The sequence below is a fragment of the Mchenga conophoros genome, linkage group LG11 (assembly GCF_057382185.1).
Source record: "Mchenga conophoros isolate Kocher_MC1m ecotype Shallow Benthic linkage group LG11, M_conophoros_male_GT1.1, whole genome shotgun sequence".
NCBI lineage: Eukaryota > Metazoa > Chordata > Actinopteri > Cichliformes > Cichlidae > Mchenga > Mchenga conophoros.
This window is the reverse complement of record NC_140536.1, coordinates 30,977,678-30,994,249: the sequence shown is the minus strand read 5'-3', so window position 1 is coordinate 30,994,249 and position 16,572 is coordinate 30,977,678. Positions and strand designations below refer to the sequence as shown.

General features: G+C 39.4%; 1 protein-coding gene across 4 annotated transcripts in view; it reads left to right on the top strand.

Moving 5' to 3' along the window:
* The window catches only part of bbs9 (Bardet-Biedl syndrome 9), a 174,599-nt gene that overhangs the window by 37,402 nt on the left and 120,625 nt on the right, over positions 1-16,572 (top strand). For 2 of the 4 annotated variants that reach the window (XM_085292468.1, XM_085292467.1), the window contains exons 14-15: positions 5,701-5,805; positions 12,626-12,640. In XM_085292468.1, the coding sequence (XP_085148594.1) occupies positions 5,701-5,805; positions 12,626-12,640 (120 nt within the window). The remainder of the gene's footprint in view (positions 1-5,700; positions 5,806-12,625; positions 12,641-16,572) is intronic. The other 2 variants (XM_085292470.1, XM_085292469.1) reach the window with 1 other exon arrangement.

The window sequence follows — 16,572 nt, the reverse complement described above, 5'->3', positions numbered from 1 at the left end:
ACTCAAACGTGTTGACTTTTGCAAATTAGGAACAGTCAAATTACATTAAATTGATTTTTATCACCGTACATGTTCATGTGCAGTTTATTTTTTTCAAGTGCAGTAAATCAGTCAATTCTAATATGATGCATTTGTATTTATATGCTGTCATATTTTATTTTTTTAATACCATTAAATGGATATTCACCATTGCCGGTCTATTCTGGCTGATCCACCTTTTTATCTAAGCAGTTCAAGTTGCTTGAGTCTGCCTGCTGATACAGAAACAAATACACTCAAAAACATGTTAGTCTCAGCTGCTGCTGGTCTTTTAAATGTCTCTGAATTTGCTAATAATCTTCTTGATCCTTCGCAGCACCACGGTGCTGCAGTGATTAGCACCGTTGCTATAGAGCAAAAAAGTTTTGGGTTTAAACCTGTTGGTCTGCTGGGCTTTTTTATGTGGCGACTACATGTTGTCCCTGTAATGTACCTGAGTGGGTTTTCCCCTGGTTCTCTGGCTTCCTCTTACAGTCCAAAGACATTAATTTGTAATTCTGAATTAGCAGTAAGTAATGTTATGACCTTGAATAGTTATGTCTTTTTGTGTTTCACCGTAATGAACTGGCAACCCAGTCAGGGTGGATCCCGCTTCTCACCCTGTGCCAGGTGGGGTAGGCTCTGGCCCATCTTTGAATCTAATCATACAAATGATTAAAAAATGGATACATAAAGAGGTTTTCACTATATTTTTGTCTTCATCCATATTAGATCATTTGCACACATGTTGCAACAGAGTCATCCTCATCATCAAAGCCTATGTTATTGTGCTTTAGTCTAAAGAAGCGAATTCTTCTATGAGTACAATTTTTGTATCTCTGAGTGGACATTAGGTTAAGTGGACAGACCCAACATAGTAATGTGACCTAATCCTGACCTGAATAGGTCAAAGGTCAATGTTTAACACCACACTGATGGTGTTTTCTGCTACAGAGTGACATCTGTGACTCCACACTCATACTTGCACTCAAGCCAGGTATCCCTCAGATTTGAATATCAGTATTTTGTTTTTATATTATTTCTCAGTGGAAATCAAAATGCAGTTAAATATACACACCTTTTCCCCATCTGCTTGTGTGGCATAGAGCTCATCTCCACCCTCTTGACTTCTGACCTCTTGTTCTAAAGTCAGTGGTCAGTTTAACCTAATCTGTCAAGTGTTATAACCTGAACCCTGATAGCTACAGTGCTACAGCGCCCTTTGAACCTAGAATGAACTCCCACATGTAAGCTCACATAATTAAAGCAAAACAGAGATCAAGTCTTTTTTCTTTTTTTTTTTTAGTGAAAGAATGAGTGGGAGGAAGATGGGTGGAGAATACACAGTGAAAAAGTGACAAAAAGAAAACAGTCAGTGAGGATGAAATAAGAGGTGAAGAAAGGTCCAGAAAGAAGCGGGTTAAAACGAGGGCAGAGCAGGAAAGGTGGTAAAGTGGGGGATTTTAGTCTGCTTTGTCAACTCTTTTTGTTGGCAACACTGATAATGGTTTAATGTGCCTGAGAACACTTGAACCAGTCTAAAGCCTCTGACTGGGTTGGTCTTTGGGGTCACACAGACACGTTACCTGATGCTCACAGGTTTGACGCCCACAACCTGTCCAGATGTGCCTGAATATATAATGACAAACTGAAGTGAGAAAAAGAAAACTGAGAGAAAGAAAGGAGAGGAAAAAAAGCAAAGAAGAGGGATTACTTTGTGTCTTTTTGGTCTTGTTTGTTAGTCTAAATGGGCCTGGGAACACTTAAAGCACTTAAACCAGTCTGACCAGTGTGACCTCCAGGGCACAGGGGTTAAAAGCCTTCTGCTGACAGACAGAATGACAGGGAGGGAGGGGCCAAGGGAAGTGAAAAGAAAGCTAGAGAGAATGGTAACACACTGAGGTGGAGGAAAGCCTCGTAGTAACAAGGATGTGAAAGACACAAATAAGGGAAGAGAATAAAAGTAAAGCTAGAGGAGACTTTATTAGAGCCTGATGGCATTACTGTTTCATCTGCAATCTTTATTTAATCATATTGTCTGTAAAATCCTCAGCATGGTCATTGTTTCATTCCAGACAAATTACTTGTAATTCTCCTCATTGTAGGGTGAATACAAGACTCTATGTGTGTACACTCACATGCCTGCCAGTTGTGAGCGTGTGATCTTGTCTGCACAGATTTGGGCACCAATCCATAACATAATCCAGCAAAAAGTATAACAGTCACTCAGCTGTGGAGTCCACATCTATCCGAACCTCCGTCTGTTCCTAGCCAAACTTTTGCTCAACTACCTTGCCCAGTTTAGTCTGAAATTTACATTTTACAGTGCTGACATTTATGAAAATTAATATGTTGCTACAAACTTTTTATTTACTCAACACATAAGCACTTGATCATCAGAAAAAACCCATAAAGTCAAGTCCTTCTTCAAAAAGTATAGAAATATATAAGAATGTATGAAGAAATATAAATATATATATACAATAACAGCAGCTGTACAAGTATTAAATGGAAATGAAGAAATATAATGTCCAGTGTTGTGCAATCCACCTTTGTAAGTGTCTTGTGCAGTGCAAATATGCTTAAAGTGATTTAGTGATGAAGTGATTCGATTAGATGACCACGCATCTAATTGAATTAATGTAAACAAAGTCCAGAATGTCCAGTGTGTGTGTAATAACCATATGTGTGGGTCAGTACTGTGTGGTGGTGTGATTGAGAGACCGTATCGCCTGCGGGAAGAAGCTCCTCCTCAGTCTCTCTGTGTTGGTCTTCAGGGAGCGGAATCGCTTTCCTGACCTCAACAGAGAGAACAGTCTGTTGTTGGGATGGCTGAGGTCCTTCACGATCTTCCTGGCCTTGGTCCAGCACCGCCTGCTGTAGATTGAGTGCAGGTCAGGGAGCTCGGAGCGGATGGTGCGCTCAGCTGATCGCACAACCCTCTGTAGAGCTCGTCTGTCCTGCATGGTGCTGTTCCCGAACCAGGTTAAGATGTTTCCCGCCAGGATGCTCTCTATGGTGCACGAGTAAAAGTTCCTGAGCACCTTGGAGGGCAGTTGGAAGTCTCTCAAGCGTCTGAGGTGGTAGAGACGCTGTCGGGCCTTTTTCACCACGGTGTTGATGTGACAGGACCATGACAGGTCCTGCGTGATGTGAACTCCGAGGTATTTGAAGCTGTCCACTCTCTCCACTGGGCACTCATTGATGACGGGGGTCTGGTAGTTCCTCTCCTGCTTAGTGCTGAAGTCCACTATCGTCAGCAAACTTAATGATGGTGGTGGAGCTGGTAGTGGCCACACAGTCATATGCGTATAAAGAGTACAGCAGGGGGCTCAGAACACACCCCTGGGGGGCTCCAGTGCTGAGAGTGATGGAGGCTGAGACATGTCCACCCATCCTTACTGCCTGTGGTCTGCCTGTTAGGAAGTTGGAGATCCACTGACACATAGATGAGCTGAGTCCCAGGTGCTCCAGTTTGGTGGTGAGTGTGGAGGGAATTATGGTATTAAATGCAGAGCTGTAGTCGATGAAGAGCATTTTAACATAATTCCCCCTTCTAGTGTCCAAGTGAGTGAGTGATGTGTGGAGGAGATGAGAGATGGCATCGTCTGTGGAACGATTTGGACGGTAAGCGAACTGTAGTGGGTCCAGTGTGTCTGGTAGTGAAGAAATGATGAAGTCTCTGACCAGGCGTTCAAAGCACTTCATCACTGCTGAGGTGAGGGCTACAGGGCGATAGTCATTGAGAGAAGCAGGGTGGGGTTTCTTCGGGACAGGAACAATGATGGACTCCTTGAAGCATGTGGGGATGACCGACTTTTAGGTCACAACTGTAATAACACAACAGAAAAGAATAGTTCAACATTTTCAAGTGTTATGTGTGTTAAAATGTGTGATAAGTTCTTCAACTTCCAGCCCATGAAAACCACACAAACTTAGGTTTTTGATTCTGTGTTCAAGTTTTATATTTAATATACAGGCATGAGTGGTACCAGCTGTCCAATCTCTTACTCAGCTCAATAAGCCCATTCTGCACAATGTAGCCTTCAAGGGATCTTTGTCTTACTGGTGATTTTTAGTTTTTACACTTATCGTTAGTGTCACCACTGATATTAAAAATCCCCAAAGTGGCTGGGGTCTAGCTGTTACACAGAAAAGATGAAAAGGTCGAACAGAAGATCCATTTCTCAGAAGAGGCTGAGATGGGAGGAGCGCGGGGGAAAAAAGGAGATGGATGCTTGGTGGGAGAAGTGAAGAGAGCAGTGTGGGAGAAGGATGAGATCAGCTGAGAGAGGAGGTCATGCTGTCAGTACATCTGAAGAGTGCGGAGAAAGTCTCTCTCTCTGCTTTTTATCGTTTATCTTCTCTTCTGTCAGTCGGCGAGTGGGTGTCGCCATCTCGCCTTTCATCTCCTCTCATCCATCTTGCTCCCTCCTTCTCTGTCTATCCTCAGCTGGAGCGGTCTCGTTTCGCTTACGGCTGCGTGTGCGCACACCTGCTAAACGTGTTCAATGAGAGTTTATACAGTTCTGAGTTATATTTTGAAACACACAGTGACATAGTCTCAAACTTTTGGCACAACGTCTCCTCGCCGTCATTCATTACCTGCAGAATGCCTGTAAGTTGCGCTTCCATTAGGACACATACACACATACTTGGGATTCAGTCACCTGTAACGGAGTGAGCTCAGAAACATCACGGCCCATTACACCATCTCACCGCCCTGTGTGTGCATATATATGTGTGTGTGTGTGTGTTCTGCTGCATGGAGCCATTAGCTGTAATGTATCCTTTCCTCTCCATCTATATTTGAGCCCTGCTTTTTCTCTCCAGCTTATTTGCGCTCTCTGCCTTTGTTTTTTTTTTTTTTTTCCCTTTATCCTGCTCTCTCTGGATTTAGGGTATTCAAAAGGAAGCTACAAGTCATCACCTCTGCCTCATGCTTATATAATTAGTTTGTGTTGTGTGTATGCATGTGCTCACAGTTTTAAAAAATCTGGTTAATAATATAAGTCACCTTCCATGGTGAGGTTCAAACTGCGTGTGTGTGTGTGTGTGTGTGTGTGTGTGTATTCACATTAAAGGGTCTGGTTTGTATTAACCGTACTCCGTCCTGTTCTGTACGTATCTTGAAAAAGCTGACACTTACACTTTGTGTGTGCGTTTCATTGACTACCCCGTTTCCTCATTCATCATTCAATGTCTTTCTTTTAAAGAGTGCTGGAATAAAATCGGTACTTCTGTTCCAAAAGTAAGAAAGTTTTACTCAAAATTACATTGACATTTGTAATAACACAAATTAGCTGAAGGGAAACTCCAGTGAGTTATTACGGCACTTTCATAGCAAATTGTGTGAGACTCAAAATTGAAGCAGAAAGGTCAAGATATTTAAACTTTTTGTCCACGGTGCGGCTCAAGCTACAGTGCATCCAGTATTTACTTCTGAAGCGCCTTTTTATTAGATTACATCCTTGCTAAGGAATAATATTAGCGCTCAAGCCAGAATCAAAGTAACAAAGATAATATTATTAGGATTATTGTTTAAACCTTTTTAGATGTACAGAAAATCGTGGACTATTCTCACACTTTCTGTGATTATAGGGACTAAATGCATAAATAGTGTAAGCAAGGGACAACAGGACAGCATGTGTTAATGGCGACGTGTTTGTGCTTTGCTTTCAGGTGTTGGTTCATCCAAAGTCGTGGTGTTTTCAGCGTTTCTCAATGGCCACTACCCCCCTGCTGACCTCACCGGAGACATCACTGTGTCCTACAGCTCGCCGACAGGTAAAAAAACCCAAACCAAACCATGTGACAAATTTTCTGAATGGACATGTTTAATTTAACCTAAAACTTACAATTTCACAGAATACAACACAATTATCCTAATTATTACATGTTGTTGAATTCATTTAAATAGATAGAGTAGTATTGCAGATGGGTCCAAGTGGTAGCAAGAAGACAAGAGTAATCCACAATTTGTAACAATAAAATTTGTTTATTTTTAAACTGCTTTGACATATTATCCTGGTAAATAAAGTCCACTTCATCAGTATTTTAAATCTTTTAAAAATCCCTGATTGGTCGGGCTCTATCATAGAGCCTTGTTCACTGTCTGATGACAAAATTTACTTTCTCAGACCCAAGTGGACCCTCACAAGCTCACAGAGGCAGAAGTTAACAGAAATTGGACAATGACTTAACACTAGCTAACAAAGAGTAGCATAAATTTGCAAACAGAGTGAAAAGCCAAGCGTGATGTTATTCCTACTTGGCTTTTCGCTCTGCTTTCCTGCGATGGAGTTAAATCTATCAGTCTGTTCCAGCATTGCCGTTAGAAGCATTCTGGTCTATAACATCACTTCCAGTGTTGTGTGACAGTGTTGAACACCAGCTGCTAACAGTGTGCTGACTTGAGGTAATGACATCTGGGCACTTTCCAGACAAGCCCAGTTCATCCCCCTGCTGCCTCCAGGCATCTGTTTCTAGGCCCGGCAATATTTTTGGAAGATATTACTTTCCCCCTTGCAAACCAACAAAACCACTCTTTATTTCAAATGTCACGGGCCTCCTAGAAAAAAAAAAAAGATTTATTTGAATATTTGTTCAGAAATCAGGTCATGAAAAAAACCCCTGTTTTCTTGCTATTGTTTCCCTTGGATTGAATTTGCTTTGGCAGGCCTCTGTTGGTGGAACAGTCTCTCCGCCCCAGAAGCACATTTAACGTGAAATGTCTGGAAATATTGGGAAGTGTTTCTTTTTTGTTAAACTTTATTGTGCTGCTAAAAATAGCTGAAAATACGGAGTCTGGAGTAGTTCAGCAGATCTTAGTAGCCAAGCAGCTTGGGGAGAATATGTTGGGAGCTGATCTTGGGTTTGGAAAGAGAGCCAGTGGACTGTAAGTAGAATTAGAAAAAGTTTACTGCTGGTTAGAGGATGAAGACAGATGAATAACAGGATGGGGACCATGAATGAGGTACACACAAGTTACGTTTAAATGGAACGGAGAAAGAGAAACAGGGAGGGTAAACATTGTTGAGAGAAAGGATGGGAAGGAGGAGGACGACAAAAGCAGAGGAAAATGGGAACTACAGAAGCCCTAGGTATAAACTAAAAGAAGGCAATCTTTGTTAGAATGAGGAAGGAAAAGCAGGGGAGTAAATTAAGCTTATTCTCACTGCATGGTCAAACCTATGAGGACACTTATGCATTACAACCACTGTCTGCCAAATATTAAAACCTGGCTGCAGGACTTGTTCCCATTCATATACAAGAGCATTAGTCCAACAAGTGTTGGACTGAAATCAGGGATCATTAAGATTTCCTGGGAATGGAACGAAGAAGCTTTACCTAAAATCTTAAAAAACTTCCCCTTTGGCCATGTAATGTAAATTAGAGTTGGCGGTGTTGAGGGGAATGTGGACCTCAAAACTGATCTGGGTAGTAGATTAGTAGACAGCACTGCCATTACTGAATCAGAATATTTCTCAACAAAGATTCCAGGATTTATTTAAAAAAAAAAAAAAAATCACTCATTCAGTTTTGATATATGACCAGGTGCGATTTAATCTGTGAGTCACCAGAACTACTTTAGATTTTTAGTAAATGACTACATTTATCACAGCTTGTACTTTATTCGTGAGTAAAACTTTATTTTTGCTGGAGCTGTGATGACAATGCAGGTGGATGCATTTATATGAAAATGATTCATAAGTACACACAGCAGTCATGCCGCATTCAGGCCTACTTCGGCTCTGCCCCGTTGAAAAAACTCTGTCTCGCTGATCAGAAAGAAGGGCAAATCGGTGCAGCGCTGCCGAATAAGCTTCAGCGTAGTGGCCTGTAGACAAGTGTAACACTGGTCACATACATGCAAATAAAAATGAAACCGATGTCCTGACAGGTTTGATTAAAAACATTCAACGTGAGACACTGCTGTTTGTGTCTTTGTCAGTGTATCTTTTAACAATGACCAGTCCATTCCTTGTAACTCCATGGTTGTGTGTTAATCTCCAGCAGTGCCTCATCCTATCTCATCCTCTCTCATCCTCTAAACGCTGTCTTGGCTTGGGAGGAATGCATCACTTTGTTTCTGTTGCTTTCCTTCTTTCCTCATTCCCACCCAGGGGTGATGATTATGCCTTCACACCACCCACTTATATAACACCATCCCACCCTGGGGCTACTGTGCCCTTCTTTAAGCCCTACAAAGGCTCTGACATTTAAGAAGACTGCTGACTTCTTAAGCCCTTCAAAGGAGGCTTGACGGTGTCAGGAGTTGTTACAATCTAGAAAGAATTTCATTAGTGGCCCTCTTTGATTTTCTTAATACTTTGAGAGAGAGCTCTGCACAAACACACTTGAGAAGGATCAGGTGGTCAAGTTGGCGTTTACAGTATACTGTTAGCTCGTACACAAGCTAACAGTATAGTGGCCATTTTCATCTGAACAGGCAAAGATACATTGTGACTGTGCGGATACTTTCCATAAAACCCAGCCAGCCGTGATTCACTGGTTGCTAGGCCAATTCGTGTGGAAACCTAGGAAGCTAGTTGGCAGCCTTTATTGTTTTCTTCTGTTTTACTGAACTTGCCAGAATGACCAGCATCTCCATATGTTGATGTCTCCAGGACAATGCAGTATTTTTGTTGGGTCACTCCTCTTTTGACTACCAGGCCTGAAATCCATTTGTAAGGAACTTTTGTTAAGCCAGCTGATGCTGATGTTGGTTGCTACGTCTGCCAAGCGGATCATGTTCTAAACTCTCTTTGTTAGCGTGCTCTGTATTACAACAGCTTAGTAACAGATTTGGAGGAATGCAAGGCCACAGGCCAGGAAACAAGTAATGTAGGTTTTTTTTTTACAGGATAACTTGAGATTTAAAAAAAAAAAAGCAAATTAATATTTTCTCATGAGCTGCAAGATCATGTGATATGTACAGAACCATATTTGTCTGTTGTTGTATTTTTATTAGTATTTTAATGCATACAGCATATCCTAATAACCCTTAATTTAACTTTTTTATTAACCTTATACAAAAACAGGTTTTCAGGGTTAAGCTTCTTTGAGATTTCTACTCTGTATTTCTGTTCCACTAAGGGGATATTTGGAGGAATTGAAAAACTTGATAGAGCTGGATTTAGTTTATCTGAAAGGACCTTAGATGGCAGAGTTTTTCCTGGCTCAAAATATGTCTTTGAGGGGGACTGTGCACATAGCTGTGTTTGGTCAACGTGTGGATAAGGCAGTGACTCAGTGTTACTTTGCTGACAGAAATCTATGCACTTACCAGTTATTTGTGGCCAAAATGTATTTTATGTATGAGTTAATATAAAAAGAAGAAAAAATTAATCTTGATGATTTCTCGTTTTAGAAAGGGCAAAACCTCATCTGCACTTTTAAAGCATTTTTTATTGAAAATTTAGATTGCATGCAAAATATTTTTTTCCTGGATTATAGTTTTGCTAGTTTTCAAATATTTTGCATGCAATTGTAGAGTGTTCAGAGATGAATTGCATCTATTAATTAAATGTGTGTGTTTGGACAGTATGCATATTAGATATTCTTTATTTTGTTCTAAATTTTTTTTTTAAATTTTTTTTAATTTTTATTGTCAGTAGACCTGAAAAATCAGTTTTAGCGAAAACCCTAAATGAGCATCATTGAACTTATTGATTTCCGTTAGCTGATTTGTGCTTCCTACTTGGATGTTTATTTGGCATTGAATTTCAGACTTTTTTACAAACTAATTCATGGATGGCATCTTGAACCCCTCATGAGTTTTCAGTTTCGCATTTATTCAGAATTTTTGCTGGCAGCAGACACTCATGGCATATTAAAAGCTTTTTCCTCTTGCTACCACAGAAAAGGCAAAGACTGTTCAATGAGAAGCCCTCATATATCAGTGCAGACAGAAGAAAAACAAGAATAATAACCTTTTATTGTCCATTGTGCTTTGTTCATGGACACTGCAGCACTGTGGAACATGGATTCAAACAGTGAATCTCCTGTGGGAAAAGTAGCGCCTTACAAAGATGCTCCTCTGTTATGTTCTCAGTCCACGAGCCCGCAGTTGTGAACTGATGGAGGAAAATATAATCCTGATGTTGTACTTTCTTGTTAATCTAAGGAAAAAAAACAAACAAAAACAAACAAACAAATAAAAACATTGGTTTGTGCGCGAAAGGGATGTTACAAAGTGGAGAATGGATTTTTCGAAAGTAAAAAGATTTTATTTCCAAAACTCTTAAAAAGAATGAAAACAGTTCTGAGCTCTGTAATTAATTATAAAAAGAACACCTTCTCAGCTTCTTCGGCTATTATTGATATAATAAAGGCTTACAGCCGTGAAACATTAAACTTTTCTAATTCTACCGCAGCAGCTAATGGATCCAGAGTTTCACTTGAAGGAGATTTTTGAAAACCGAAGACTGATTGACCATTGCCTGGCAGCTGGCCAGAAGCAGCTACACACACTACTGTGTGTGTGTATCCATCCACGCATGTGTATGTGTGTGCGTGGGTTTTTGCTATGTGAGCCTCCTCGCTCCATTTGACATGTCTTTTACATTTAAAAAATGTAATGGGTGCTTTTAGGTCCTTCTCACTTTTCTTTCTCTCTCGTCCATTTTTGTGTTGTTTTATCCAGTCTTTTTCTTCCTTTTTCTTCCCTCCCCGTTATGGTTTTTCTTTCTTTTCGTTGGCAGTGTAGAGTAGTAATCTGAGCCCCAGACAAAGTAATTACTGGACTTAGCATTTCAGGATTAGATAATACTGCTCAATATGAAGACATTATGGGATTTTGTAGGTATGCGGCTGATCCTGCATTTCAGGTAGATTAGCCATCAAACTGCCAATAGCGTCGATGTTTCTTTTTTTTTGAATGATGCTCCGTATAGCAGAGCTACATTATCAGTGAGTCAGGACAGAGGACCAATATGCTTGCAGCAACATTACTGCTGAGAACTGAAAGAAACTTTATGTATGTAGGAGTATTGTAGACTGTCTTATTACCAGGAAACAATTGTGGTAATAATTTGGGTGCGGTAATATTGTGACCCATAGCTATGTTTTCAAGTCAAAGAACCTCAAGCAGCTGTGAGAAGAAACTTAAAGGCACATTTTAGAGCCAGGAAAACCATGCACTTTTAACAAAAACAAATAGGTAGTTAAAGCAAAACTATAATATTGTCAGGAAATGGATCAAACTCCAGTCTCTTGTGTTGTATTTGGCTATGTTTGTGCATATATACGAAAGCACGTGAAGTCGGTATGTGCAAATGGTGATGATGATTGTTTAATAAGACAATTTAAACTTTTAAAAGTAAGAGCTACCTCTGCATTTCTTTATTTATTTTGCATAAAATTGAATAAATAAATAAAACATAGGAAATATTACCAACTAGACATTAGTTCAACTGATCATTAGTTGTGATTTGGCGCTATATAGATAAACTTGAATTGAATTGATTCAGACCCAGCTAAATATATTGTTAGGTACCCTGTATTGTTAACAGTATATATCCTGCGCACTTGGCATGAAATTATATCTTTGAAATACAAACTCTTTAAACTGTAAAAAATCTTGCTTCTTAAAGAAGTGGCAGAGTTATGACGAGAGGGAGCGATGGAGGCAGAGTTATTACAGGAAGGAGAGGCAGCCATAGGAAGCGCGACTTTCATCAGGTTTAATAAGACGTGAACCTTTTGACTCAGCACCTCGCTGCCTTTTCATTGGCTTGCAACCTGCCATCTGCTTCTCATTCACCTTCGCAGGAAATCCTCTTCAACCAATCATATCATAGTTTAATCTGCCAGACTTCTGTTGCTGTGAACTAAAGGTTAGAGGAGCAGCACGCTGACTTTTTAAATCCCAGGGCAGCTGGAAAAATATAGCACTGAGGAGCACAGAGAAGAGATGCTGTCTTATCACAAATATTTTTGTGCTGCTTTTTCAACCCTGACTTCCTTCACATAAACAGACAGACACAAAACAAAGTAATTTTTTTTTTTATCACCACAAGGAACACACACACACACACACACACACACACACACACACACACACACACAAATCCTTCATATATTTTCATTTGAAGGTTAAGACTATCAACCAAAACTGTTTCGCTGCATCATAATTGAATGCTCCTTCTGGTTCTACTTAGGCCTTCCACAGTTTTCTTCTTCTAAATGAGTTAATACTGATCAGGTTATAAGAAGAGACGTCTCTTTCTGTTGATCCCGTCAGCCCGATTTCCACACAAACCTCATGACGATAGACTATTTAATTTTCGATTTGGACATCTTATCATATTCACGATCGGTATGGCTGAGTCAGATGGCTGCCTTTTCCTCCAGCTGTACTTTCCAGTTGTGTGGGAAGGCAAACCAAACACTTGAGAGGAATTTTTTTAGGTCTGTCTATTTCCATATGAAGGAAGATGGAGGTTTTCTCAGGGAATTCCCTTGCCAGTTCTTCCAGTTCTTTGTTACTGGTCCGACCAAATAAAACTAGATGGGAGAACTGATAACACTTAATTCTTTCTGTTTTTTCATTCCTTCACCTTTCATATTATAACATTTAACTCTTTCCTTTTCATTTCTGCAGAGCTTAACCCTAAAGGTAAGTGCTTTATTCGTAGAGCTTCGTAGACTAGAGCAAGTAGAAACACAGTCTTTTATTAAAACATGTACTCTAGATATACACATAAATAAATTTAAATATATATGTTCTACTGAGATCACACCCTTGTATATTCATGTACACTTCTACACTTACTGAAACGTAAAGATTATCAAAACTACGCCATATACTTTCCAAACACACACACACACATACATTCAGAGCTGTATATACAGGAAGAGCCTGCTGCCTACTGTTTATGTTCCTGTTATGTGATATACTTGGCAAGAGTCTATACACACACATACTCTAATTCAAATACACAAACACACTTATACACACACACATTTTCCCGCTTTATAGAAAATGTAAATATCCCTTTACATCCATTTATTCTTTTAAACTGTGTTGAGTTTACACAGAAATATCATCTGTCTCACACATACAAGCATAAAGTGTGTTGACTTGCTGCGCACACATGCACTCCAGCAGTAGTGCTCCTAGTTGTCAACTGGCATTTATTTAAGATTGTTTGTGTTTGTGAGTTTGTGTGCTTTGATACGGAACTGGACCCCTATGATCTGTAGTGGCTCTGCAGCAGTACACACACACATGTTTGTATGGCCATTTTTTGAGGATATTTATTCACTAGACTAGTGATTCTCGGGCAGTGATGCATGTTTTTTCAGGAGCACTATTTAATCTAGTAATTAGGGAAAAAAATCTAATTAATTAAAGAATTTAGTTTACCTGTTGGTTATGAGAGGAAATATTGGTGTAGGGTTATGGGAGTCCCTCTGACAGGCCTGTGAGAACTTGTTGTCAGTTGATTTAAAATATGTAGGACATAAGTGAAACTCTAGTATGCTAGCTAGAATTCTACACAAAACACCTTTGAATATGATGAACTACAAAACAGCAGCCCTACCATCAGGGTTGATCCACTGGATCTCCTGTCCCGAGTCATGGGTAGCCCTAGATAATTGTTGTATTCAGTACAAACTGGACCGTAGCTTTGGGAAACAAAATTTTTAGGATTGTTTAAACCATCACGCCTTGTTAAATAACAGTGTATAGATTTATGCAGAGCATAAATGCCAGATTACTAATACACTATAAGAGAGGCGGAGGAACTCACCTGGATATTTAATGCCAACGTGTAGTGCAGGTTAGTTGTAGCATGTGCACATGATTTATTGAAGACCAGACTGTGCGGTGATTATTATTTTTTTTAACTTTTATTGTTTTGCTTGGGTCCACACACAAGTAAGGCAAGAGGATATGTGCATGAAATGCAGAGTCAATTGACATGCAAACACATCTCTGAATGTATATAGACACAAACACACGAGTGACATCACCACTGCTGTAGTAAGAACCTGATACTGTGCAGTGGTCTCCTTCTTAAATAAACTCTGTGGTCTCTCTCTCTCTCCTTTCCCCTTCCTTCTCCCCCCTCTGTCTCTGACATACTGTGCCGCAAAGATACATCTGTTGGAATCAGTCTTCTCATATTACAGTGCGATGGAAGTACACTTCCATTCAATTACAGTACATTGTGACTTTAAGTATTTAACATTTGTTAATAGAAATGACTAGGGATAGCTCAGTAGGTAAAGTGGTCGCCCCATGATCGGAAGGTCGGCGGTTTGAATCCACTTAACGGCTACCCTGAGGTACCCCTGAGCAAGGTACCGTCCCTACACACTGCTCCTCGGGCGCCTGCTTAGTGGGCTGCCCACTGCTTCACTGAGTGAATGGGTCAAATGCAGAGAAAAACAAGTAATTTCCCCATGGGGATCAATAAAGTATCCATTATTATTATTATTATTATTATTATTATTATTATTATTATTATTATTATTTATGGCTTTATTTCCTCTATCTCACTTCCCAACCCCACCTGTTTTTGCTAGGAGCAAAAACAGGAAGTTAAGGGGAGTTATAAGTTATTGTAAAGGAAGTTAAGGGGTTAGAGGTCACAATGTGTGATTTGTAGATTCAAATGCACCTACACTTTTTTTCAATTTATACATCCCCAAAACATCAACAGCTTACAGAAGACTCAGGAGAGGCAGTGGATGGATTAAAGAATCTGTAAGAAAAACAGGGAAACCTCAGTTTACTGTAGCTGAGAAATTGTGTTTAGCCACTTATTCTTTGGCTATAGTCTTACTGCAGGCCTCAGTTCCAGTTTCTGAATTGAAGCATTTCCTCAAACAACAACAATTTGAACAATTTGCTGTTTTTCTTTCTGCTGACGTCCTTCTCAACATACAAACTGACTAAAACAGAGAAAAAAATAACAAACTACAATATTAAACATTTACTTTGCGTGTCTCAGAGTGCAACTTTAGCAGAGATATTCTGTATTTGAGTTATTTTAAAATAGTTATGATATGCATCTACAAAAACATGTATCATTTATCTGCATTTAGAAAGCATTGATAGATGAACATTGTGTGTCTGAGACCACACAACATTTCTTGCCTCTTGTAACTCTTTAACATCGGAGTTGTTATCATCTTATCAGGTCCTTTCTTTCTTTGCTTTTTCACCTTTTTAATCACTTTATGCAGTTTAACCTCATCTAATTAGTCTAAAATCTTGATGATGAAAAAGTATGTTTCATATTCCAAGTCATTTTTGAAATAAAACAGTCAAAATCACTGATCTCAATGTTAGTTAAAGATCATGTATGCATTTCTTTGATAATTGTTTTTAGTCATCCCTGGGGTTATTGTAAAAAACGAATATAATAAAATGAAAAAAATAAATAATATAAACAAATATAAATAATATGCAGTAAAAATAAATAATTAGGACTGTGTAGAACTCATGTATGTGAATATATTACCCCAAAGTGCACCAACATCACGTATAATGTTGAGAGGTCCAGGTCAGTGAGGTCTAGCAGCTACACCGTTCTACAGCTGCCTGTGGCAGAATCTACTTGGATGAGTTTAATACAATTGTTAAGAACTAAGAGAAACTGTTCATTTGTACCAGACTATAGACATGCCTTTTAATCCTGTTCATCTGGACACTTTACCTTGAGTCTATGGGGATTTATTTGTTTTTTGAGACAGCCTCAAGAGAAACAGGTTATGTATGGGGATTTTTTTTTTTTTTTTAAATACATTTTGGCCTTGTTCAATTGTAGTAATGAATACAGCAACACAGACACAAGCACAGACACACTAACTGTGTCTCCATGCATAAAACTCTGGACTGGAGGTGACCAGAAGTATTTTCCTCATTTCTCGTTTGTTTGTTTTCCAGATTTTTTTGTGATAATCAACCGAGTTTAAATTTTAGACAAAAATAACCTGGGCCACATGGTGCCTGTGTGGGAACTCCAGTTTTCTCCTACAGTCCAAAGACGTGCATTTAGTGGGGTTAGCTTGATTCATAATTTAAAATTGGCCATAGATGTCAGTGTGAATGGTGGTCTGGCGATCTCTCCAGGATGTACTCTGGTGGAGAATGAATAAATGAATTTATTTATTAAGGAGAGAAACCTTCCTGAGGTCTAAAGACATCTGTCTTTAGATTGTGGCATTATGTAGATAGATTGGCTTTGGGACTGCAGTGAATCAGGGTCAGAGAAGTTGGAACAGTGGTGAACCTTCCCAGGAATGGCTGGCCTAAAAATTAGAGTGCATTGACGTCTCATCCAGTAGATAACAAAAAACCCAGAATAAAATCTAAAGAACTGCAGGCCTCTCTTTGATCAGTTAAGGTCAGTTTTAATGACGCAACGATAAGAAAGGGACTGGGCAAAAATGGGAGTGCTCCAAGGCAAAAAAGACTGCTGATGAAAAAGAACACAAAGGCTTATCTTACAAAAATGATCTTGATGATCCCCAAGACTTTTGGGAAAAACTTCTGTGGAACATCATGCCAACATGATAATACTATGGTCTGGGGCT